We start from the raw sequence: 27442 nt of genomic DNA, 5'->3' as shown, positions 1-27442 counted from the left end.
TGGTGAGATTAAAATTAAATAAGGGCCGGGGGCGTGGCCTAGATGCAGGCAGAGAAAGACGTACAGTCCCGAGCTCTGCTCTCCGTTGGCCTTTTAAAGCTAATTAAAGCCGTTCCAGCACGACCTGACACTGCAAAAACTCCTCTGAAGCCTCTCTGCTTATCATGCCGAAGAGGAGGACCGGGAAAGCACCGCTCCAGAAAGTCTCTGACTTTTTTTCCTCCCGCGGCCTGGGACAGACTGAGCCTGTGAGGAGAGATGGCTCCCCGAGATCTACAAGCTCCGATATGAGTGCAGGAGCAGCTGAAGCTTCAGCAGGTACCATGGACAGCGGCACAGCCTCTGCCCAACTCAGGGAGATCGTATCCCAGACGGATGGAGCCCTCATCACAGCGCAGGGTGAGTGACAAAAGGACCAGACATTAACGCGCCAGCTATGCATAAAATGGCGCCGGAGCATCCACACTCCCCTCATTCTGCATCCTCCCCCTCTGCCAGCCCTGAAAAGCAGAGGCCCCGCCTGTCTCCCTGCAGCAGCTCCTGCCAGCAGATAGTATATGCAGAAGAGGACCCTATTAAAGATCTCCCCTCTTCAAGTCTTCCTGCCTCAGAAGACTTTATTAAAAATATGATTCTAGCTCTGCGTGGCTCACTACAAAAGGACATTAAAGCCCTCTCTAACACAATAAATATGTCCGTGCAGGAATTAGAGCAGCGCACTGATCATATTGAAGACAAAATGGGAGAATTCGCTTCCTTCCACAATAACCTTATTGATGCTCATCACTCCCTGGAGGAGGAGGTGGAATCCATCAAGCACAAACTGACCGACTTAGAGGATAGGAGCAGAAGAAATAATGTAAAGTTTAGGGGCATACCAGAAAGTGTGTCACAGCCCGAATTAAAGAATTTCCTCATCAAATTAATAAAACATCTCCTCCCAAACACAACAGAACAAGAATGTACTATAGATAGAGCCCACAGACTAGCGAAACCAAGCTTTCTTCCAGATACAATCCCGCGAGATGTGATCGCTAGGATTCATTTCTTTCATGTTAAAGAAGCCCTTATGTCAGCTTCCAGAACCTCGGGTCCTCTGGTACCCCCATATGCCAACATTCATTTATACACAGATCTTTCTCAATCCACAATACAAGCCAGGAAGGCTTTTTCACAGATAACCCTGGCCGTGAGATCTGCCAAAGTACCATACAAATGGGGCTTTCCTGTCAAAATAATAACGCATAAAGATAATGCAACACAAGTTATCTCCTCCCCAGAAGAAGGAAAGAAATTATTATCTAAATGGAACATCTCCGTACCAGATACCTCCCAAAACGCGAAACCTCAAAGACCCCAAAAGTCTCTCAACCAACGCACGCTCCCTACTACGCCCCCTTGAGGGAAGTGAATTAATCTCAATCTGATCCTATTCATCACTTGTGCTGGACGTTTCATTCTACCAACACAGGATAAAAGGCTAACACCTGCTTGCCGAACTTTTTCTCCCCAAATGTACCAGGTTTTAACACCTGCTATACTGTTTTGTTCTATTTGTTTCTACTTTCAGGTCCTCATTCACATCTCCAGAAAACAATTCTTTCTAACCTCTTGTTGCGGGGAAATCACCACCGACATCAAGAACAACTCTTATAAGCTTCCGCTTTTTTCCATAGGAAGACCTACTTCTGTTGTTGTAAGTTCTAAATTTTTTGTATTGTATGTTAACTATGCTGCCAAACTAACGCCATACACAATGCATATATATATCACCCACTATGTCGTTAAATGTTTGCTCACTGAACGTTAAGGGACTAAATACCCCTTTTAAGAGGGCAATGGTGTGGAAAGACGCCAAGTCAGCAAACATCGACATACTAGGTCTCCAAGAGACACATTTTACCTACCCCATTTCCACAAAATTCTCAAGCAAGCTCTATCCTAATATCTATTTCGCAAATGCCCAAAAGAAACATGCAGGCGTCCTAATCGCCTTCAGAGAGAACTTGAGTTTCTCTCTTAAAGAACAAATTGTCGACCGAAATGGTAGATACCTAATTTTAACTGGTTTACTTGACAAAGTTCCGGTGACCCTGGTAAACATATACGCCCCCAATAAGGGACAAATTTCCTTTTTAAACAAGTTAATCAAAAAGGTTAAAAAAAACCACACAGGCAAGCTAATCCTTTGTGGCGATTTCAATATCATCCCTGACAAGGACCTAGACTCTACAGCACAAATAAGGACCTCCCCTATACTTCAACCCTAGCTGCACAAAGAGAGTCTTTATGACTCCTTTAGATGTCTTAACAACTCTTCGAAAGAATTCACCTACTATTCACCAAGACATAAAACATTCTCACGAATCGACCTAATGTTGGTGGATAGATGGACCCTGACCTCAGTTACTAGCTCCTCAATAGGCACCACCACGTGGTCGGACCACTCTCCTATCTACTTAAAACTAAACATTAACGCCCCCTTTAATCCAACTAGAATTTGGCGAAACGACAAACCTGTTCAACTCACCCGCCAACCAAAAATTAATCAATCAAAGGTGCTATAGAAGAATATTTTTCCATAAATACTACACCCGATATTAGTAACTACACACTATGGAACACCCACAAGGCAGTAATCCGGGGAGTTCTAATAAAGCTTAAAATCCAAGACCGAAAAAACAAACAAATGAAAATTGACTCCCCACTAGAAAAAATTAAAAATCAGGAAAAAGCTCAACAAGAACATCCCCAAAACAAGCACCACATAGAACTAATGGAACTGAGAAGAGAATTGAGGAAAACTCTCCTAGCAAACATGTCAGTAACCTCACTTTTCTCAGAGCAAATTTTTACTCACATATCGATAAGCCCTCGAAACTAATGGCTAAAATGCACAAAAAAAAAAACATATTAAGGCAAAAATCCCCTTTATTAACTCCCTCAGGGATCCTACCACAAAAATTACTCACCCTCAACAAATTTCAGAACAATTTAGAACCTATTATGCCAACCTATACAATCTAGCAGAGGACCCCAAAAGTCTTCAACCCTCTCCTAACCTTATAGAGGAATTCTTAGAGAGCATATCCCTTCCCTCCTTAAAATCAAAAAACGAGTCTCTAAATAAACCAATTTCTATCTCAGAAGTAACTAAAGCCATCAGTGGCCTAAAAAACTACAAATCCCCTGGCCCAGATGGCCTATCGAATGAATATTATAAAAAATTTTACCCTTCCCTGGCCCCACACCTAACAGCCATCTTTAACGATTCAATGAATCAAGGAACGATGTCAGCAGAGATGCTACAAGCTACAATTATCACTATTCCCAAACCAGGAAAGGACACCTCTTGTTTAGCAAATTTCAGACCCATTTCCCTTTTAAACTCTGACGTAAAGATCTACTCAAAAATTTTGGCAACCAGGCTCTTGGAACTTCTCCCTTTGGTCATTCACAATGACCAGGTAGGTTTCACAAAAGGTAGAAATGCAACAGACGGCGCACGAAGAACCCAAAACCTGGTGGAATTAGCTAACTTAAGTCGGACGCCTTCTCTCCTCCTTTCCTTGGATGCGGAGAAGGCGTTCGACAGAGTCCATTGGGGGGTTCACTTTCGCTGTTCTGCGAAAGCTTCGGAGTTGGAGATAACTTTCTCCATGCGGTCCAGGCTCTCTACACTCAACCATCCGCCAGAGTACTAGTTGACGGTGCCCTGTCCATGCCATTTCCAATCACTAATGGAACCCGCCAGGGCTGCCCTCTGTCCCCTCTAATATTTACTATGATAATCGAACCCCTGGCGGAAATGATAAGGATGTCCCCAACAATTAAAGGCATCCCAGTTGGCATGAGGCAACATAAAATCGTCCTCTTCGCTGATGTGCTTATCACCCTGACAGATCCTTTGAACTCCCTGAGGAAGGTCCAGGAGTGCATTTCCCAGTTCAGCCAAGTCTCCTTCTATAAATTAAACTTAAGCAAATCCCAGATTATGGGCTTCAATATAGACAAAAAATTGAAAGAAGACTTTCAAAACTAGTTTTCTTTTCAGTGGAAATTGACAATCCCTTACTTAGGAATCAATCTATGCAGTACTGCGTCAGAGATTGTCCCACAGAATATGAACCCGCTCTTCTCTTCACTGAGAGGGGAGCTGGAGGAGCTGGGGAAAAAAAGAACTCTCCTGGTTCGGTAGAATGGCCCTATATAAAATGCTCATCCTACCAAAAATCTTATACCTCTTTCGCACACTATCTCATCCAATCCCTCAAAACATAATCACTAATTTCCAAAGACAGTTGCTAAATTTCATCTGGAACAACAAGAGGCCTAGAATAGCCGCCTCCATCCTATATCTCAACAGAAAACGCGGCGGACTAGGAGTACCTAATCTCCAAGCATATTACAATTCAACCATCTTAGGCCAGTCAGCCAACTGGCTAAAAGACTCACAACTCCCACCATGGTGTCATTTGGAAAGACATAGAAATCAAAATAAATCCCTGGGCTCGCTTATTAAGGCCTCAATACTAGGCATTTTCAATCCAGAGACTCCTCTTCTCCTCCCAATAAAAAATCTCTCACCTCTAATGCTAACTACCATCCATTGTTGGAATCTCCTAGCGTACAAGTTTGACCATGTCGCTAAAGGCCCACCTACAAATCTCCCCTTGGAGATTCTAACCTACTTCATTCAAGATCTAAACTTAGGGGAATGGCGCAGATGCGGAATCATATCCATATCTGACCTCCTAGAAAAAGGGAAAACCCCTTACTTTCCCAACTATCAAATCCAAATTCAATCTGCCGGACAGAGAAACTTTCTCTTACCTGAAGATAGCCTCTCTTCTCAACAGTGCACATTTGGGGAAATGTTCTTTACCAAACGATTTAGAAAACTTACTCCACAAATGCACGAACTGCCAGGGCTCCATGACAAGCGTTTTTTATGATGTCATTGTGGGCAACACAAATGTCACGAAAAGAATCCATCTGCTAAACTGGGAACGTGATCTCCAGAAAATCACTCAAAATTACTCAATGGTTGAAAGCATTTGAAAGAGCAAATAAAGCAACCATTTCAGCCGGACTGCTTCAGACACACTACAAAGTGCTATCTAGGTGGTATTACACCCCCACTAAACTAGCCAAATGCTTTCCAAACACAAACAGAGAATGCTGGAGAAATTGTGGCTTTGAAGGCTCCCTTTACCATATATTTTGGAGCTGTCCCGTGATCCAGAAATTTTGGAGAGAGGTGTTTGACGCCATTCGATCCATTACCGGAGTGAGCCCTGCAAAAACTCCTCAACTTGCCCTCCTTCTTCTGGAGAGCGAATCACTCCCAGCAGACAAAAGGACTTGGATTTGCCACTTTCTTCTCGCGGCTAAAAATATTATAGCAAGAAATTGGAGACTTACTTCCCGCCTGTTTTGAAGGATTTACTGGACATGATAACTGACCACCATTGCTTTGAAAAAATATATGCAAAGAATAACAATTCTCTTTCAAAATTTAATCGCATATGGAAACCATGGCAGCAATACAAGTTAAAATGTTTGTTTTAATTTTACTCTGTACACACACCTGACTCAACACTTCACTTCTTTTAACTACAATAACACAATACATCTCCCACAACCACAATACTCAAATAAATCAATCTCATACTCAATCACTTTTGACACACTTCAAAATGTTTGACACAATGTTGTTTGTATTTGCTCAACCTTACACCTATTGTTCCAATTTCACTCTGTACTCACACAGGCTCAACATTTCACCTTTTTTTTTACTAAAACAGCACCAAACTTCACTCACAAATCTAATACACACTACAATTGAGTTCTTCATCTAACTACTTAGATTCCACATCAAAACAACATTGTTTGTGTTCGTATTGCAACCTACTCTTACTCTGGTTATTGTACCCATTACAGATCAACCGTGCATATATGTATATTTTAAAATGTTCAATAAAGAATTATTTGAAAAAAAAAAAAAATTAAATAAGGGCCCTTTTACACTGAATTGCAGGAATCCGAACGATAATAGTTTAGTGTAAATGCCTGCACAATCTGAATGATGTAAGATAATTCATTCATTGCTTGGATTGTGCAGGCATTAACAATCAAACGATCTTCCCGTGATCCCCGGGCCGCTCTGCCACTATTCGCTGAGCGATGATCACTCCTGTGTGAAAGCACAGGAGCGATTATCGCTGGGACGACCTGTTGGGTGCTTCTGTGCCCGACACTTCTTCCATGTAAAAGGGCACCAAGCTGGACAACACCTTTAATACAACTAAAAAATGTGCAACAAAAGATTGTCACGTGGTTAGAGCCAAAGTTAATTATAAGTACATACCTGTGGTTTGGCTCATCAAGTTGGCATCTATTTTCTCTCCCCATCTCTCTATATCCATCTCCTCTCTCCCCCATCTCCCTATATCCATCGCCCGCCTCGCCATCTCCCTATATCCATCGCCCGCCTCGCCATCTCTCTATATCCATCTCCCGCCTCGCCGGCTCTCTATATCCATCTCCCGCCTCGCCATCTCTCTATATCCATCTCCCGCCTCGCCATCTCTCTATATCCATCTCCCGCCTCGCCATCTCTCTATATCCATCTCCCGCCTCGCCATCTCTCTATATCCATCTCCCGCCTCGCCATCTCTCTATATCCATCTCCCGCCTCGCCATCTCTCTATATCCATCTCCCGCCTCGCCATCTCTCTATATCCATCTCCCGCCTCGCCATCTCTCTATATCCATCTCCCGCCTCGCCATCTCTCTATATCCATCTCCCGCCTGGCCATCTCCCTATATCCATCTCCCGCCTCGCCATCTCTCTATATCCATCTCCTCTCTCCCCCATCTCCCTATATCCATCGCCCGCCTCGCCATCTCCCTATATCCATCGCCCGCCTCGCCATCTCCCTATATCCATCTCCCGCCTCGCCGGCTCTCTATATCCATCTCCCGCCTCGCCATCTCTCTATATCCATCTCCCGCCTCGCCGGCTCTCTATATCCATCTCCCGCCTCGCCGGCTCTCTATATCCATCTCCCGCCTCGCCATCTCTCTATATCCATCTCCCGCCTCGCCATCTCTCTATATCCATCTCCCGCCTCGCCATCTCTCTATATCCATCTCCCGCCTCGCCATCTCTCTATATCCATCTCCCGCCTCGCCATCTCTCTATATCCATCTCCCGCCTCGCCATCTCTCTATATCCATCTCCCGCCTCGCCATCTCTATATCCATCTCCCGCCTCGCCATCTCCCTACATCCATCTCCCGCCTCGCCATCTCCCTACATCCATCTCCCGCCTCGCCATCTCTCTACATCCATCTCCCGCCTCGCCATCTCTCTACATCCATCTCCCGCCTCGCCATCTCTCTACATCCATCTCCCGCCTCGCCATCTCTCTACATCCATCTCCCGCCTCGCCATCTCTCTACATCCATCTCCCGCCTCGCCATCTCTCTACATCCATCTCCCGCCTCGCCATCTCTCTACATCCATCTCCCGCCTCGCCATCTCTCTACATCCATCTCCCGCCTCGCCATCTCTCTACATCCATCTCCCGCCTCGCCATCTCTCTACATCCATCTCCCGCCTCGCCATCTCTCTACATCCATCTCCTGCCTCCCCCATCTCTCTATATCCATCTCCTGCCTCCCCCATCTCTCTACATCCCTCCCTTCCCTCCCCCATCTCTCTACATCCCTCCCCCAGCTCTCTATATCCATCTCCTGCCTCCCCCATCTCTCTACATCCCTCTCCTGCCTCCCCCATCTCTCTACATCCCTCCCCTCCCTCCCCCATCTCTCTACATCCCTCCCCTCCCTCCCCATCTCTCTACATCCCTCCCCCATCTCTCTACATCCATCTCCTCCCTCCCCCATTTCTCTACATCCATCTCCTCCCTCCCCCATCTCTCTACATCCCTCTCCTCCCTCCCCCATCTCTCTACATCCCTCTCCTCCCTCCCCCATCTCTCTACATCCCTCTCCTCCCTCCCCCATCTCTCTACATCCCTCTCCTCCCTCCCCCATCTCTCTACATCCCTCTCCTCCCTCCCCCATCTCTCTACATCCCTCTCCTCCCTCCCCCATCTCTCTACATCCCTCTCCTCCCTCCCCCATCTCTCTACATCCCTCTCCTCCCTCCCCCATCTCTCTACATCCCTCTCCTCCCTCCCCCATCTCTCTACATCCCTCTCCTCCCTCCCCCATCTCTCTACATCCCTCTCCTCCCTCCCCCATCTCTCTACATCCCTCTCCTCCCTCCCCCATCTCTCTACATCCCTCTCCTCCCTCCCCCATCTCTCTACATCCCTCTCCTCCCTCCCCCATCTCTCTACATCCCTCTCCTCCCTCCCCCATCTCTCTACATCCCTCTCCTCCCTCCCCCATCTCTCTACATCCCTCTCCTCCCTCCCCCATCTCTCTACATCCCTCTCCTCCCTCCCCCATCTCTCTACATCCCTCTCCTCCCTCCCCCATCTCTCTACATCCCTCTCCTCCCTCCCCCATCTCTCTACATCCCTCTCCTCCCTCCCCCATCTCTCTACATCCCTCTCCTCCCTCCCCCATCTCTCTACATCCCTCTCCTCCCTCCCCCATCTCTCTACATCCCTCTCCTCCCTCCCCCATCTCTCTACATCCCTCTCCTCCCTCCCCCATCTCTCTACATCCCTCTCCTCCCTCCCCCATCTCTCTACATCCCTCTCCTCCCTCCCCCATCTCTCTACATCCCTCTCCTCCCTCCCCCATCTCTCTACATCCCTCTCCTCCCTCCCCCATCTCTCTACATCCCTCTCCTCCCTCCCCCATCTCTCTACATCCCTCTCCTCCCTCCCCCATCTCTCTACATCCCTCTCCTCCCTCCCCCATCTCTCTACATCCCTCTCCTCCCTCCCCCATCTCTCTACATCCCTCTCCTCCCTCCCCCATCTCTCTACATCCCTCTCCTCCCTCCCCCATCTCTCTACATCCCTCTCCTCCCTCCCCCATCTCTCTACATCCCTCTCCTCCCTCCCCCATCTCTCTACATCCCTCTCCTCCCTCCCCCATCTCTCTACATCCCTCTCCTCCCTCCCCCATCTCTCTACATCCCTCTCCTCCCTCCCCCATCTCTCTACATCCCTCTCCTCCCTCCCCCATCTCTCTACATCCCTCTCCTCCCTCCCCCATCTCTCTACATCCCTCTCCTCCCTCCCCCATCTCTCTACATCCCTCTCCTCCCTCCCCCATCTCTCTACATCCCTCTCCTCCCTCCCCCATCTCTCTACATCCCTCTCCTCCCTCCCCCATCTCTCTACATCCCTCTCCTCCCTCCCCCATCTCTCTACATCCCTCTCCTCCCTCCCCCATCTCTCTACATCCCTCTCCTCCCTCCCCCATCTCTCTACATCCCTCTCCTCCCTCCCCCATCTCTCTACATCCCTCTCCTCCCTCCCCCATCTCTCTACATCCCTCTCCTCCCTCCCCCATCTCTCTACATCCCTCTCCTCCCTCCCCCATCTCTCTACATCCCTCTCCTCCCTCCCCCATCTCTCTACATCCCTCTCCTCCCTCCCCCATCTCTCTACATCCCTCTCCTCCCTCCCCCATCTCTCTACATCCCTCTCCTCCCTCCCCCATCTCTCTACATCCCTCTCCTCCCTCCCCCATCTCTCTACATCCCTCTCCTCCCTCCCCCATCTCTCTACATCCCTCTCCTCCCTCCCCCATCTCTCTACATCCCTCTCCTCCCTCCCCCATCTCTCTACATCCCTCTCCTCCCTCCCCCATCTCTCTACATCCCTCTCCTCCCTCCCCCATCTCTCTACATCCCTCTCCTCCCTCCCCCATCTCTCTACATCCCTCTCCTCCCTCCCCCATCTCTCTACATCCCTCTCCTCCCTCCCCCATCTCTCTACATCCCTCTCCTCCCTCCCCCATCTCTCTACATCCCTCTCCTCCCTCCCCCATCTCTCTACATCCCTCTCCTCCCTCCCCCATCTCTCTACATCTCTCTCCTCCCTCCCCCATCTCTCTACATCCCTCTCCTCCCTCCCCCATCTCTCTACATCCCTCTCCTCCCTCCCCCATCTCTCTACATCCCTCTCCTCCCTCCCCCATCTCTCTACATCCCTCTCCTCCCTCCCCCATCTCTCTACATCCCTCTCCTCCCTCCCCCATCTCTCTACATCCCTCTCCTCCCTCCCCCATCTCTCTACATCCCTCTCCTCCCTCCCCCATCTCTCTACATCCCTCTCCTCCCTCCCCCATCTCTCTACATCCCTCTCCTCCCTCCCCCATCTCTCTACATCCCTCTCCTCCCTCCCCCATCTCTCTACATCCCTCTCCTCCCTGCCCATCTCTCTACATCCCTCTCCTCCCTCCCCATCTCTCTATATCCATCTCCTCCCTCCCCATCTCTCTATATCCATTTTCTTTCTCCCCATCGGTCTCCCCATCTCTGTAACTTGAAGATTCAGTGCCCCAATGCAAAATCTGAATCCCCCCCAGCTATAATGCTTTAGTTATACTACCGTACTAGGCTCACTAAATGGAGAAGAGAGGCCATATGGGTCCCGTAAGGGTCCTTGGCCTGGGTGCAAACGCATCCCCTACAGTTACGCCCCTGTATATATCTTATATGTCTCCCTCTATATCCCTCCATTCATCTCTCAAAAATTATGAGGGTGTTATATATCAGTCAATCAATGGAGGACAGGGATTCCCACTTCAAAATAGAGATTCTGCAGCAGCTGAGGCATGCATTATATATAAATTACTGTATGCAGAATATTAGGAATCCTCTTACAATTGTGATCATGTGCTTTTTGTGTTGTCATAGAACTCTTTGATTGCTACTAATACTCTTCTAATTTACTGTAGATTTGACATTATCTCTTATACATCCATCTAATATAGCAGTGTAGTGTAATATGCTGCCGCTACCAGAATAATTCCCTTCAGCTTCTTTTTGGTAAAAGCTTTCTTTGGCTTGTATCGCCCTCTAGAGGCTAAACTGAAGTATAACCTACATGGTCCTGCATATTGCTAGTTTAGATACACTGGTATCTAAAATCTGGATATTTACTAGTTCTCACCAATAAACTACTACTTGCTCATATCAATCATCTGATCTGTGCAGCAGAGCGGTCATGCGTTTATGTCTATGCAGCGGAGAACGGAGCGCACAGCCAGACGGGCCCGGCAATGGCTTGTTTCTGGCGAAGCAATAATGATTGCTATCTCCATAGAGATAAGTCACCTAAATTAGTCAGATGAGCAACCAGTCATCTAATGTCTTTTGGCAGTACTGTTGCTTAGCACAGTTTTAGTTACAACATTCCACATTTACAAGCGATTCAGGTCACAGATTGTTATGTTCACACCAAAAGACAAAAGCCTTCCAATGTATGAGCCAAAACAGGTCTATAGGGAATACTAAGGCCCAATGTCCACGGGCGGATCGGATTCTGCATGCGGGAGCCCACAGCAGAATCCCAACCTGCCTGCGGCCGAGGACACTGCTTACTCGTCCGGATCTTCTATTTTCTTCACTGCGGATATGTGCAGAAGCACCAGCCGGGCGAGCCGCCGCACATGTGCAGTGGAGGGGTTTAAACTCCTGCTTTACTGCGAAATCCACGGCCTGTCTGCAATTCAATTGCGCACTAGCCGCAGATCGGATGGCTTCCGTTGCCTGAAATGGAGCATGCTGCAATTTGTTTTCCAGACGAAAAGGTCCACAAAACAAATCTATATGCTTTAACTCATGTGCGGACGCCCATACTTCCCTATGGGAGGCTTGATTTGCGGATCTGACATGTGTTAAAGAGAGCTTCCGTTTGGCATACATGTTTGGGAGGTATATACACTATACCTTTTTTCCCCACCTTATTAAAAGTATAGGGTACTATTTTTTTTAAAGAGGTTGTATCAAAAAAAGTTTTATGACCTATGCATGGGATAAGCGATAAGAGTCTGTTCTTGTGGGGGTATCACGGCTAAGACCCCCACCCATCCCAATAACAGGGGCTCCTTGTCCTCCTCATTGCACTCCTCGCAGTGAAGACGACATGTATTGGCGTGACTGTCACATATGCGCCATGCCATTACATTCATTTTCAATGTGTCGACAAAAGATAATTGAACACTTGTACTTTGCCATTTCTGTAAGCCCTATTGTAATGAATGGTGTACCCGTGCGCATGCTTCACTGTCGGCTCCTTAATGTGGGTGAAGGTGAGGGGGGGGGGGGGCAGTAATCTCACAGCGAGTAAGAGAGGGGGACAGTGGGATCAGTAATGAGCCCGCACTCATCAGACTTAGCAGCTATCCTGACAAAACCCCTTTGAGAACAGGGCATTTCATAAAGAAAGCCAAGGGATGGCATCAATGAACAGCTGCATACATCAGGGCTATCTATTTGGCGTTCACACTGGTTCATTTTCTCAGCCTATGTGATAAACATGGTGTGAATAGGGTCCAGTAGGATGCCACTAGGGCAATTGACATACCCAGGAACTACAGAGAAAGGATATAAACTAACATTGTAATGAATGATTAATTTTACAACGTTATATAGATATCATTTCATATAAATGTGCATCTTACATTAATTTACTGCACGGATCCTGAACTACACCGGTAGTCGAGCTCAGAGATATAGTTCTAGTTATACTGGTTGCTAATGGGAGTAGTCAACATATGGTACTGTCCACTCAAACTGCTATCAGCAGAGATTACCCTGTGCCTTCTGATGCCATCTAAATCACTAGAACTGCCTCAATATAGACATTTAACCAGCAGGGAACACTAGCAGTTCTCATCACCTGCAAAATCATGGAGGACTTGGAAGAGGTTATGAATCTGCATGGTCTTTAAAATACGGTGTGTGTCAGGATCTTTATAGTAAGAGCAGCGGAACTCTCTGCCTGAGGACGTGGTGATGGCAAAATCCATAGAGGAGTTTAAGAGGGGACTAGATGTCTTTCTAGAGTGCTACGACATTACAGGATATAGACATTAAATAACCAGAGGGATTATTGATCCAAAGATCTTCCGAATGCCAGACTTGGAGTCAGGAAGGAACTTTTCTTTGAAGAGTGTTGATCCAGGGATTATTCTGACTGCCATTATAGAGTTGGGAAGGAATTTTTACCCCAGAATGGGATAAATTGGCTTCTGCCTGTTTCTTTATTTTTTTTGGGGGGGGGGGGGGATCAACATGGTGGGGTGGAAAAAGGCTGAACTGGATGAATGTTTGTCTCTTTTTGGCCTAGCATACTATGTTACAGCACCAGATAAGTAAAGCAAAGCATGATGCCAAGTTACTAAACTTTCCATGTAGGATTGCGAAAAGCTCAGTATCATTGTGAAGTATGGGCCACTGCATAGGCTATATGACAAAATATGCCAGCCTTGCAAGACGTTGGGTGGAGATTGGGTCAAGTAGTTCCAAGCAGAATACAGTACTTATACCTAAAATAATTGCTTTACAATGTAAAGAGGAACAGGATGATCTTCGCTAGGATATTTACCATTAGACTCATTGAAATTTCCCGAATTAAATGTGTTGCACAGGATTAGAAAATCTTACTTGCTTTCCTCCCAACCGTGGTACTTACAGACAGTGCCATACTTGTTCTAAGGTTGAGTATGGCAGCTCAGCACCATTCACTTCAATATAACCAATCTGCAGCAGCAGACGAGATGTGGAGTGGATAGTTACGGCATAGCAGAAATCAGAACAGTTTTTCTAATCTTTATAACAGTTTTAAGCACATGAGTACAGGTAATTACGGGTAATTTGTGCTAATGCAGCCATAGAATATACTTTTATTCTATAACCTCTGTAGATGCACTTCTCATATCCAGACCATAGATGTGCAAATCTAAAGATTTGTAGGATTACATAGGGTGTACTTACTTTGTGAATAAGGCATGTCAATGACACGTGAAGGCACTAATTATTAATTTTGTTATGGAGTCAAGACATAGGGACAGTGATTTTATGCCTCAGTATACTTATATAAAATTCAATCATATCCTATTGAAATAAGTTGCACCCACCTTACCACTGATGTCATTAATTGCTATATGAACAAAAATGGATGCCTCCTCCATACCTTCCAGGTAAACATGTCGATAACCTACAGGAAGCAAAAAATGAAGGAATGGTGAAATTGTTATTTCAATAGACTCCAAGCTGTTGCTGAATGGAATTTAAAAAGGTGGTACCAAGAACACCACCACCCCTATTCCTATACCCTTACAGGGCATATAAATGTCATATGAATGTCAGAGTGGGGCTCCCTATTAGAGACCCCCCTCTATGACCTGGAATGGCTCCAGTTCTGGCAGACAATGCACCATGCTGTAATACTATATTTCTCCTGCAGTGGAAGCATTTGTTCCTAACATTTTAAAAGGGATTATGCACAACTCCTTTAATGTCCAGAAACGGTCAATACAGCTTCCAGAAAGTGATGGGGTACAACCTAAAGTGTAAAAAGTGACTTCAAAGATGCATACAGAGACTTATCTGTGTGTGTAATGTTTCTATCCTGCTTTATCTTGGCCTCCCATGAATACAGTAAAGAAGTCAAATTCTCTACCCTCTGCTGACTCAGTACCAGTCTACACAGCAAAGCTGACAAATGAGCAGCAGAGAACAGGAAATGTCAGCTTATTGTGTGTGCTCTGGTGGCCAATTGATTATTTCAAGATTTTTTTTTTATATACATGGGTAGTTCCAGAAAAGAAAAAACCTTATCAGAAATTCAAGAAAAAAAACCCAACAAAACCCTGATTTAACGTGTTATTTTAAGGTAATACAGTCCCTTTAAAAGTAATGCTAATTTGAAAAGTGTTTCATAATTCTGCAGTTTCCACAATATTCACCCTTGAGAACATTCCAATAATAGGTTTGCATGTAAATTATAATTTTTAAGGCCCAAAACATAGGAGATTACCTGGCATCATACTGCTCAATGAAATTGTCCTTTGCCCAATGAAGTCTCGTCCTATTGGATCATGATCCCAGACTAGAAAGCGAATTAGAGAGATCTCAGCCATGTTCAGGGTAAACACCAACGTTTCCTCCCACATGGGATTGAAACCTACAGATAAAAGTTGATAAACATGTTACATTTCATGGATTTCTACTATCCTGTAAAGAGCCTGCTTACCACAAAAATACTGATATATATTTAAAGGGATTATCAGAATGCTTGTTACCAACATATCACCTCAGCGCTGGCTGCCTCATAGGAGATAACCTGGATATATGTGTGTAATAAAAAGCAGAATATTCATTTCCTCAGAAACGTGTAGTGCAGGAGAATAGAAAAGTATGTAATTTGACCAGCCTTGAGTCATGCAGATAGGCTGCATGAGCTCCAAGTCACAGTTTCCACTATTTAGGCATGTCCCCTCCACAGTTATGCAAACAAGGAAGATCCATAAATTACCCAGAGGAGCTTGGATGGCCTTATAAGTCGCCTCACTCACCCCCTAAGTGTCTCCACATCCTTTTTGGGTGCTGTCTCTGTGGAGAGACTATACCATCCCTCAACTCACTCACCCCCTAAGTGTCTCGACAAACTTTTTGGATGCTCTCCTTAAGAAGACACGACACCGCCATTGACCTTCAACAGTTCCGTCGCCTCCTCACCCCTTCGCCCAAATTGCAATTAATTCTACCCCTTATACCGTGCGTCCCTCTGCCCCATACCTTGACTTTAATGATAAATGTCGGACTCTGGCTACAGTCCGAAAAAGAACTAGAGCGGGATTTAACCATGGCTTGCGCCGCCGTCAGCAGCAGCAGGGTGGAAAGGCTGCAGAGCTGTGGAGGGGGCATGTATAATTAGTGAAAGCTGGGACTCTGGGCTCATGCGGTCCACCTCTAACTAGAGGCAGGTCAATTACCATACAGCGCGGGAGAATATAGAAGAGAACACTTATATTCTACTTATTATTATTATAATACACATATGTCCAGGCTCTGTTCCATGAGGCAGTTAGCACTATGGTGGCATCTAAGTAACAAATATTTTGATGACGGAATTCCTTTAATTCTGAGCCTCTATAGCTACAGCATGTCAGGACAGAATTATGATATCAAGTAACAAAAGATGTAAAAGTATCAACATTTATACATTAGGCAGTGTAAGTCTTTATTGCAGGTTTAGTAACTTGCTTTACTTGTACTGATGAGTTAAATGGCGTTTTCCTCTCCATTTACATCCAAAGCTTGTGTTTTCTTGTTACCAGTGCATTGTGGGTATGCAAATAAAATCTATGCGGTTACAGCTAAGCACATGACTGCATAACATGAGCAAACCAATGTTTCCAGAGGCAGTTCTTTAAAAAATTTGGCTTAAATGTGAATGGGGAAGAAAACATTAGTCAACTCTAAGAAATAAAGGTAACATTTCTTAACTCTAAACATAGATTTAAACTGTAAACTATTGAAAAAAGAACAAAGTACTTTACCATTGTCATCTACAACCCGAGTTTGTTCTTTGTAGCAGTCTACAGGCAAACCAATGACCTCAACTTCTACAAAAGGATCAATGATCTACAAATAAACACATAACAGGTTATACTGTGATATCACCAGTTCTTGGTAAAGCATAGGACAGAGGTGGCCGAATCGGATTTTACACAGCTGTGTTTTTGGTTCCTATTATGTTTGGGCATTTATTGCCAAAAACAGGAGACGTTCCAGTCACCCCTATTTTTGATGTGATCGATTCCTAATTTTTTCAGATATTGCATCTTCTGTACTCCTGTATGAACTATGGTTCTGTCACTGAAGGGTCATTTTACAGTCATGCCTCTGACCGATCTTCCATTGGGCATAAAGGGGCGTAGGTACAACCTCTAAAGAATAGGACCAGTGTATGAGACTCTTCAAGTGTTGTGCAGTGCCTCAACCAATATTCCACCTAGCACGCTATCGGTTTCTCTCTTCACACCCAAATGTAAGATTGTTTAAGAGCGATGCTTTAATTTCAGTGGTGCTTTAACTCACATGCTGGGCACAGCTCCTAAATATTTGGAGTGCTTTGCTGAAGACTGCAAGCCCATAGTCCTAAAGATCTGTAGACGTCCTAGATGCATATTAGCCTTTTACTCCCCACTTCTACCCGAGCCAACCTAAACAACTAGAGATGAGCAAGCACACTACTGCGAGCTTGATGCTCATTCGAGATGCTCGTTACTCGAGTCGAACACCACGCGGTACTCGAGTCAATTGCATTTCCTTCCCTGTATGTTTAGCGCCATTTTCTAGCCAATAGACATGCGGGGAAGGCATTACCACTTTCCGGTGTGACATGCCAGCCCCCCCCCCCCCCCCCCACACACACACAGTAGTGAGTGGCTGGGCCGACCAGGTGACCGCCAAGTACTTAAAGTAGTCCCATCCGCGGCTCGCCTCAGACGCATGCTGGCAGAGGTTAGGGATAGTGCTGCTGCTGATATAGGGACAGTGTTAGAGTAGGATTCTGTCGTCAAGAACCCCAACGGTCCTTCTTAGGGCTACTCTTCATAGTGTGCATTACTGTTGTGGCTGGCTGGGAGCAGTAGTGCACCAATTTTTTTTTTTTTTTTTTTTAAGCATCTCGGGCTGTGCAGGCCATTTCAGCTATACTGTTCTGTGTGTGCAGTGCATAAGGCAGAGTGTAGCGACACAGCTACTTATATAGGGAAAGTTACACAGTCCTGATCCTCTGTACAAGAACCCCAACGGTCCTTCTTAGGGCTACATCTCACCGTGTGCATTATACTTGTGGCTGACTGGGAGCCGTATTATGCATCTAGGCCTGTTCCCAGCCTTTCAGTAATAGCGTTCTCAGCCTGCAGTGCCGTATAACCAGCTCTTACCGTGAAACTGCACTCTAACATTTCCTAGCCTACTGCAAACTATTTCAGTTATACCGTTCTGTGTCTGCAGTGCATTAGACAGAGGTCTCATCGCTAAACAGTACTGTAATATTTCCTGGGCCACTGCAAAACATTTCAGCTCTGCCGCTGTGTAGAGCATCTCACAATACCCTTTCCTTGGTGGGGTTGAGATAGCCGCAGTTACCAGCACTATCCACTGGCTTTAGAATCTTCTCCCACTCCATACAGCCTTTCTTATCTACAAGTCTCTGCGAGCAGTAAATTACCCCTAGGTATCAGCACAAGACAGCGGGTTAATATTTTCAAGTCACAGCGTAGAGCCTCCGTGATCTACAAGTCTCTGTGTGTGGTGAATTAGCCACAGTTGTCAGCACTGTACAGTGGGGTAATTTATTTGGGCCCTGCTCTATTCTTAATCCACCATGATGAGAAGTAGGGATAAGGGTCGAGGACGCGGACGTCCAAGTGAGGGTGTGGGCACAGGCTGAGTTCCTAGTCGTGGTGAATCACAGCCAGCTGCTGCGGGATTAGGAGAGAGGCAAGTTTCTGGGCTCCCCAGCTTCATATCACAATTTACGGGTCCGCGTGGTAGACCTTTATTACAAACAGAGCAGTGGGAGCAGGTCCTGTCGTGGATGGCAAAAAACGCGTCCAGCAATGTATCGACCACCCAGTCTTCTACGCAGTCCACTACTCCTGGCCTAGGGACTGTAACTCTGAATCCTCTGGATGCTGCTCCTCCTTCCTCCCAGCCTCCTCACTCCATAAAAATGACATATTCTGAGCAGGCAGACTCCCAGAAACTGTTCTCGGGTCCCTGCCATAAGTGGGAAAAAATGGTTCCTCTCTCACCTGAGGAGTTTGTCGTGACCGATGCCCAACCTTTGGAAAGTTCCCGGGGTCCGGGTGATGAGACTGGGGACTTCCGGCAACTGTCTAGAGCATTTTGTGGATGATGAGACACAGTTGTCTGTCAGTGAGTAAGTAGTAAGGGCAGTAGGTCCGAGGGAGGAGCGCACAGAGGATTCGGAGGAAGAGCAGCTGGACGATGAGGTGACTGACCCCACCTGGTTTGCTAAGCCTACTGAGGATAGGGCTTCGGAGGGGGAGGCAAGTGCAGCAGCAGGACAGATTGGAAGAGCAGTGGAGTGGCCAAGGGTAGAGGCAGGGCCAGAGCGAAGAATCCCCCCGTTTCCCATAGCACTCCCCTCTCAGCATGCCTCCGTGCAGAGGGCTAGGTGTTCAAAGGTGTGGATGATTTTTAGTGAGAGCGCGGACGACCGACGAACAGTGGTGTGCAACTTGTGTCGCACCTAGATCAGCCGGGGAGCCACCACTACCAGCCTCATCACCACCAGCATGCACAGGCATATGATGGCCAAGCACCCCACAAGGTGGGACAAAGGCCATTCACCACCTCCAGGTCACACCACTGCCTCTTCCTCTGTGCCCCAACCTGCCACACAGATCCAATCCCCCACCCAGGACACAGGCACGAGCGCCTCCCAGGTCTGCACCCACACCCTCACCTCCACAGTCCTCCACTCCATCCAGCAATGTCTCTCAGCGCAGTGTTTAGCTGTCGCTAACACAAACGTTGGAGCGAAAGCGCAAATACGTCGCCACCCACCTGCATGCACAAGCTTTAAACGTGCACATTGCCAAATTAATCAGTCTGGAGATGCTGCCGTACAGGCTTATGGAAACTGAGGTTGTCAAAAACATGAAGGCGGCGGCCCTGCGCTACTCGGTCCCCAGTCGCCACTATTTTTCCGGTGTGCCATCCCAGCCCTACACCAGCATGTCTCCCGCAACATAAATCGTGCCCTCACCAACGCGGTTACTGGCAAGGTCCACTTAACCACGGACACGTGGACAAGTACTGGCGGGCAGGGCCACTATATCTCCCTGACGGCACATTGGGTGAACTTGGTGGAGGCTGGGACTGAGTCAGAGCCTGGGACCGCTCACGTCCTACCCACACCCAGAATAGCGGGTCCTACCTCAGTGCTGGTATCTGCGGCGTTTTATGCCACCTCCTCCAAACCCTCTGCCACCTCTACCTCTCAATTAAGAAGTGTGAGCACGTCGCCAGCAGTCGGTAGCGCAAGGTAGGGCAAGCGTCAGCAAGCTGTGCTGAAACTAATCAGATTAAGTGACAAGAGGCACATGGCCCCCGAGCTGCTGCAGGGTCTGACAGAGCAGACCGACCTCTGGCTTTCGCCACTAAGCCTCCAACCAGGCATGGTCGTGTGTGACAACGGACGTAACCTGGTGGCGGCTCTGCAGCTCGGCAGCCTCACACACGTCATGCCTGGCCCACGTCTTCAATCTGGTGGTTTAGCGGTTTCTGAAAAGCTACCCCCACTTGTCTGACCTGCTTGGCAAGGTGCACCGCTTCTGCGTGCATTTCCACAAGTCCACCACGGACGCTGCCACCCTGAGGACCATGCAATGTCGGTTTCAGCTGACAGAGCACTGACTGCTGTGCGAGGTGCCCACACGCTAGAAGGAGGAGGAGGAGGGGGAAGAGACAGCTGGCCACACTGCAGAGGGTACCCATGCTGCTTGCTTCTCATCTGTTCAGCATGTATGGGCTGAAGAGAAGGAGGAGGATCCTGAAAGTCATCTTCCTAATGAGGACAGCGATGTGTTGCGTACTGGGACACTGGCACATATGGCTGACTTCATGTTAGGCTGCCTTTCCCGTGACCCTCGCGTTAGACGCATTCTGGCCAACACAGATTACTGGGTGTACACCTTTCTCGACCCACGGTATAGGGAGAACGTTTCCACTCTCATTCCCGAAGAGGAAAGGGATACATGCCGCTAGCGTCTTGTCAGAGAGGGTGTTTAGTGCAGCTGGGGGAATCATCACGGATAAGCATACCCGCCTGTCAACTGCCAGTGCCGACATGCTTACACTCAAAGACGAACAAAGGCTGGATTTCCCCAGACTTCTCTCCACCAGTGGAAAGAAGCGGAACCTAAGGATTCTTTTCGCTGCAACAGGAGAAAAATGCATCCTCTATCACCACAAAAAAAGGGGGAATTAGCTTTGTCAATCACTCTCGGTATATTATTACTACTCCTCCTCCTCCTCCTCCTCTTCCTAAAACAGCATGTCATCACGCTAAACTGCAATTTTTCTGCGGCCCAAAAGGCCCTGATTAAAAGTTTTTTACAATTTTTCAAAGTTTCAAAAGTATTGATAATTTAACAGAAACAAATTTTTTTCACAGGGCTGCCTCCAGGCTCTGTTACAAATTAAGCAACAGCGAGCTGTATCTTTAAAAAATGTTTATGGGTTTCACCTGCCCTCGCAGTTGAGCAATTTTTTAGGGGTGCACTTGTACTCTTGGTACACCAATTTTTCTGGCCCTCGCCTATACTGTTATCGAACAAATTTTTCCGGCCTTTGCCTACACTCTTGGTAACCAAATTTTTTCAAGTGTTCGCCTATACTCTTGCTACAGAATTGTTACTGGGGTCTCCCTATACTCTTGCTACAGAAATGTTACTGGGGTCTCCCTATACTCTTGCTACAGAAATGTTACTGGGGTCTCCCTATACTCTTGCTACAGAAATGTTACTGGGGTCTCCCTATACTTTTCCTACAGGAATGTTACTGGAGTCCGTCTATGCAGTTTCTACTGAATGGTTTGAGGGGTCCGCCTATACTCTTGCTACAGAAATGTTACTGGGGTCCACCTATACTCTTGCTACAGAAATGTTACTAGGGTCCGCCTATACCTTTTCTACTGAATGGTTTGAGGGGCTCACCTATACTCTTGCTACGGAAATGTTACAGGGGTTCACCTATACTTTTGCTACAGAAATGTTACTGGGGTCAGCCTATACTCTTGCTACAGAAATGTTACTGGGGTCTGCCTATGCAGTTTCTACTGAATGGTTTGAGGAGTTCGCCTATACTTTTGCTACAGAAATGTTACTGGAGTCTGCCTATGCTGTGGGTGCACAAAGACTTCCTATCGCAGTGTTTTACCTATCTAGCACAAATACACTGACTTGGGCAGAAATGTGGGCCAAGGCCGAGGTCCTTTTCGGGGTGAAACTCTGCCATGTTTGGGCACTTTGATTTCTTCCTGTGTAATACCATCTTTGTGCACCAACAGCATAGGTGAGCCCAAGGAACTCAAAGACTTCCTATTGCAGTGTTGAGCTACCTGACACCTACACAGAAGGAATTGTGTGGGGACACATGGATTTCCCATTGCTATGTAACTCGCGGCACCTTGGGTCACACAAGGTGGAGGCTGGGACCGAGACTGACCCTGGGCCCGCTCACGTGCTTCTCACACAGAGTATTGCTGCATTGTGGAGATGTGTAGAATTGCTGGTACCTGAGGCCCCTTTATGCCCATGTTTGCAGCTCCTGACAATTTTGTGACGGAGGAGGCACGGGATTGGAATGATGATCGTACGTCAATTTATCATCAATTCTCAACAGCATTGTGGGCTATTGCCCGCACGTTCAAAGAGGGTCGCTGCCTGGCCCTGCCAACCCTCTGCAGTGTGTGCCTCCGGTTCCTCCTCATCCAGTACGCATGTATACATAGGCATGAGGGTGGTGTGGCTATATAGCGAGCGTGTGGCATGAGGGCAGCTGAACGCTGCGCAGGGAAACTTTTGTGTGTGCTGTGGACGCAGGGTCGTGTGGGGGGAGGGGTTGGACTGCAATGCCAGCATGTAACCCAGGAGAAGAGGCAGCGGTGTCACCTGCAGGCAGTGATTGTCCTTGGTTGCAGATAGTGTGGTGCTTGGCTAAGATGTGCCAGCACGTGTGCCTTGCTAAGGAGGGTTTAAACGTCCCAAGTAAATGGTTAGGGGGGTGACCGCCAGACTCTTGCCCCCATTTTGGCTTAATAGTGGGACCTGGGAGCCTCAGATGCAGCCCTGCCCTTCCCTATCCGTTTCTGTGGTGTTTCCATGACTTTCTGAGGTTTTCTGGTGTTTCACAAGCCATCACCTATGGGGAGCATCGGTCCCATACAAAAATGCTTGACTTCAAAACGAGCTCTCGAGCATTACGAAAAGTTCGACTCGAGCAACGAGCACCCAAGCATTTTGGTGCTCACTTATCTCTATAAACAACCAATCACCGTGAACCAGCCAAACCAAATAACTAGAGATGAGCGAGCACCAAAATGCTCGGGTGCTCGTTACTCGAGACGAACTTTTCGCGATGCTCGAGGGTTTGTTTCGAGTAACGAACCCCATTGAAGTCAATAGGCGACCCGAGCATTTTTGTATATCGCCGATGCTCGCTAAGGTTTTCATTTGTGAAAATCTGGGCAATTCAAGAAAGTGATGGGAACGACACAGCAACGGATAGGGCAGGCGAGGGGCTACATGTTGGGCTGCATCTCAAGTTCACAGGTCCCACTATTAAGCCACAATAGCGGCAAGAGTGGGCCCCCCCCCCAACAACTTTTACTTCTGAAAAGCCCTCATTAGCAATGGATACCTTAGCTAAGCACCACACTACCTCCAACAAAGCACAATCACTGCCTGCATGACACTCCGCTGCCACTTCTCCTGGGTTACATGCTGGCCAACCCCCCCCCCCCCCTGCACGACCCAGTGTCCACAGCGCACACCAAATTGCCCCTGCACAGCCTTCAGCTGCCCTCATGCCACGCCACACTCATGTCTATTTATAAGTGCGTCTGCCAGAGGAACTGCAGGCACACACTGCAGAGGGTTGGCACGGCTAGGCAGCGACCCTCTTTAAAAGGGGCGGGGCGATAGCCCACAATGCTGTACAGAAGCAATGAGAAATCTAATCCTGTGCCACCTCCATCTGGAGCTGCACACGTGGGCATAGCAATGGGGAACCTATGTGCCACACACTATTCATTCTGTCAAGGTGTCTGCATGCCCCAATCAGACCGCGTTTTTTTATAAATAGTCACAGGCAGGTACAACTGGGAATCCCCAACTCCGCAATGGGAATTCCGTGTGCACCCACAGCATGGGTGGCTCCCTGGAACCCACCCGCTGTACATAAATGTATCCCATTGCAGTGCCCTGGACAGCAGAGCTAACGTCAGATGAAATGCAGGTGGGCTTCGGCCCACACTGCATGCCCCAGTCAGACTGGGGTTTTTTAGAAGTGGACACAGATGCATTTACAACTCCCTGTGGACCCACAGCATGGGTGGGTGCCAGGAAGCCACCGGCGGTACATAAAAATATCCCATTGCATTGCCCATCACAGCTGAGGTAATAATGTCATGTTTAATGCAGGTGGGCTTCGGCCCACACTGCATGCCCCAGTCAGACTGGGGTTCTTTAGAAGTGGACACAGATGCATTTACAACTCCCTGTGGACCCACAGCATGGGTGGCTCCCTGGAACCCACCGGCGGTACATAAATGCATCCCATTGCAGTGCCCAACAGAGCTGATGTAACGTCAGCTGTAATGCAGGTGGGCTAAAAATTAATTTGATTACACTGTAGGCGAGGGCCCCCAAAAATTGGTATATCAACAGTACTAATGTACATCAGAAAAATTGCCCATGCCCAACCAAGAGGGCAGGTGAAACCCATTAATCGCTTTGGTTAATGTGGCTTAATTGGTAACTAGGCCAGGAGGCAGCCCAGTTAAAATAAAAATTGGTTGAGGTGAAAGTTTCAACGCTTTAATGAGCATTGAAACGTATAAAAATTGTTTAGAAAAATTATATGACTGAGCCTTGTGGGCCTAAGAAAAATTGCCAGTTCGGCGTGATTATGTGAGGTTTCAGGAGGAGGAGCAGGAGGAGGAGGAGGAATATTATACACAGATTGATGAAGCGAAAAGGTCCCCGTTTTTGATGGGGATACAGGACGATGCTTCCATCCGCGGGTGCAGCCTACGTATTGCTTAGGTATCGCTGCTGTCCGCTGGTGGAGAAGAGAAGTCTGGGGAAATCCAGGCTTTGTTCATCTTGATGAGTGTTAGCCTGTCGGCACTGTCGGTGGACAGGCGGGTACGCTTATCTGTGAGGATTCCCCCAGCCGCACTAAACACCCTCTCTGACAAGACAGCCGCAGGACAAGCAAGCACCTCCAGGGCATACAGCGCGAGTTCAGGCCACGTGTCCAGCTTCGACACCCAGTAGTTGTAGGGGGCAGAGGCGTCACGGAGGACGGTCGTGCGATCGGCTACGTACTCCCTCACCATCCTTTTACAGTGCTCCTGCCAACTCAGCCTTGACTGGGGAGCGGTGACACAGTCTTGCTGGGGAGCCAGAAAGCTGTCAAAGGCCTTAAAGAGTGTTGCCCTGCCTGTGCTGTACATGCTGCCTGATCTCCGTGCCTCCCCTGCTACCTGGCCCTCGGAACTGCGCCTTCGGCCACTAGCGCTGTCGTATGGGAATTTTACCATCAGTTTGTCCGCCAGGGTCCTGTGGTATAGCAACACTCTCGAACCCCTTTCCTCTTCGGGTATGAGAGTGGAAAGGTTCTCCTTATACCGTGGGTCGAGCAGTGTGTACACCCAGTAATCCGTAGTGGCCAGAATGCGTGTAACGCGAGGGTCACGAGAAAGGCATCCTAACATGAAGTCAGCCATGTGTGCCAGGGTACCTGTACGCAACACATGACTGTCCTCACTAGGAAGATCACTTTCAGGATCCTCCTCCTCCTCCTCCTCCTCCTCCTCCTCAGGCCATACACGCTGAAAGGATGACAGGCCAGCAGCATGTGTACCCTCACCAGTGGGCCAAGCTGTCTCTTCCCCCTCCTCCTCATCTTCCTCCTCCTCCTCCTCACCGCGCTGAGATATAGACAGGAGGGTGCTCTGACTATCCAGCGACATACTGTCTTCCCCCGGCTCTGTTTCCGAGCGCAAAGCGTCTGCCTTTATGCTTTGCAGGGAACTTCTCAAGAGGCATAGCAGAGGAATGGTGACGCTAATGATTGCAGCATCGCCGCTCACCACCTGGGTAGACTCCTCAAACTTTCCAAGGACCTGGCAGATGTCTGCCAACCAGGCCCACTCTTCTGAAAATAATTGAGGAGGCTGACTCCCACTGCGCCGCCCATGTTGGAGTTGGTATTCCACTATAGCTCTACGCTGCTCATAGAGCCTGAAAAGCTACCCCCACTTGTCTGACCTGCTTGGCAAGGTGCACCGCTTCTGCGCGCATTTCCACAAGTCCACCACGGACGCTGCCACCCTGAGGCCCATGCAATGTCGGTTTCAGCTGACAGAGCACTGACTGCTGTGCGAGGTGCCCACACGCTAGAAGGAGGAGGAGGAGGAGGAGGGGGAAGAGACAGCTAGAGCGTAGAGTTCCACCGTGTGGGAACGTCGCACAGCAGTTGGTGCACTGGCAGATTAAACCGATGTTGCAGGGTGCGCAGGGTGGCAGCGTCCGTGTGGGACTTGCGGAAATGTGCGCAGAGCCGGCGCACCTTTTCGAGCAGGTCTGACAAGCGTGGGTAGCTTTTCAGAAAGCGCTGAACCACCAAATTAAAGACGTGGGCCAGGCATGGCACGTGCGTGAGGCTGCCGAGCTGCAGAGCCGCCACCAGGTTACGGCCGTTGTCACACACGACCATGCCCGGTTGGAGGCTCAGCGGCGCAAGCCAGCGGTCGGTCTGCTCTGTCAGACCCTGCAGCAGATCGTGGGCCGTGTGCCTCTTATCTCCTAAGCTGAGTAGTTTCAGCACGGCCTGCTGACGCTTGCCCACCGCTGTGCTGCCACGACGCGCGACACCGACTGCTAGCGACATGCTGCTGCTGCTGACACATCTTGATTGCGAGACAGAGGTTGCGTTGGAGGAGGAGGAGGGTGCTTTAGTGGAGGAAGCATACACCGCAGCAGATACCACCACCGAGCTGTGGCCCGCGATTCTGGGGGTGGGTAGGACGTGAGCGGTCCCAGGCTCTGACTCTGTCCCAGCCTCCACTAAATTCACCCAATGTGCCGTCAGGGAGATATAGTGGCCCTGCCCGCCTGTGCTTTTCCACGTGTCCATTGTTAAGTGGACCTTGGCAGTAACCGCGTTGGTGAGGGCGCGTACAATGTTGCGGGAGACGTGGTCGTGCAGGGCTGGGACGGCACATCGGGAAAAATAGTGGCGACTGGGAACTGAGTAGCGCGGGGCCGCCGCCGCCATCATACTTTTGAAGGACTCCGTTTCCACAACCCTATATGGCAGCATCTCCAGGCTGATCAATTTGGCTACGTGCACGTTTAACGCTTGAGCGTGCGGGTGCGTGGCGGCGTACTTGCGCTTGCGCTCAAACACTTGCGCTAGCGACGGCTGGACGGTGCGCTGAGAGACATTGGTGGATGGGGCCGAGGACAGCGGAGGTGAGGGTGTGGGTGCAGGCCAGGAGACAGTAGTGCCTGTGTCCTCAGAGCGGGGTTGGATCTCAGTGGCAGGTTGGGGCACAGGGGGAGAGGAAGCGGTGTAAACCGGAGGCGGTGAACGGCCTTCGTCCCACCTTGTGGGGTGCTTGGCCATCATATGTCTGCGCATGCTGGGGGTGGTGAGGCTG

General features: G+C 48.5%; 1 protein-coding gene across 1 annotated transcript in view; it reads right to left on the bottom strand.

The window, feature by feature from the left end:
• Window positions 1-27442, bottom strand: part of PLCH2 (phospholipase C eta 2) — a 699861-nt gene that overhangs the window by 27128 nt on the left and 645291 nt on the right. The window contains exons 20-22 of the mRNA XM_066606850.1: window positions 16509-16593; window positions 14984-15130; window positions 14082-14161 (exon numbers count right to left, since the gene is read on the bottom strand). Coding sequence (XP_066462947.1) covers window positions 14082-14161; window positions 14984-15130; window positions 16509-16593 — 312 coding nt within the window. The remainder of the gene's footprint in view (window positions 1-14081; window positions 14162-14983; window positions 15131-16508; window positions 16594-27442) is intronic.

The sequence above is a fragment of the Eleutherodactylus coqui genome, chromosome 6 (genome assembly GCF_035609145.1).
Source record: "Eleutherodactylus coqui strain aEleCoq1 chromosome 6, aEleCoq1.hap1, whole genome shotgun sequence".
Classification (NCBI taxonomy): domain Eukaryota; kingdom Metazoa; phylum Chordata; class Amphibia; order Anura; family Eleutherodactylidae; genus Eleutherodactylus; species Eleutherodactylus coqui.
This window is presented reverse-complemented; position numbering and strand designations above follow the sequence as displayed.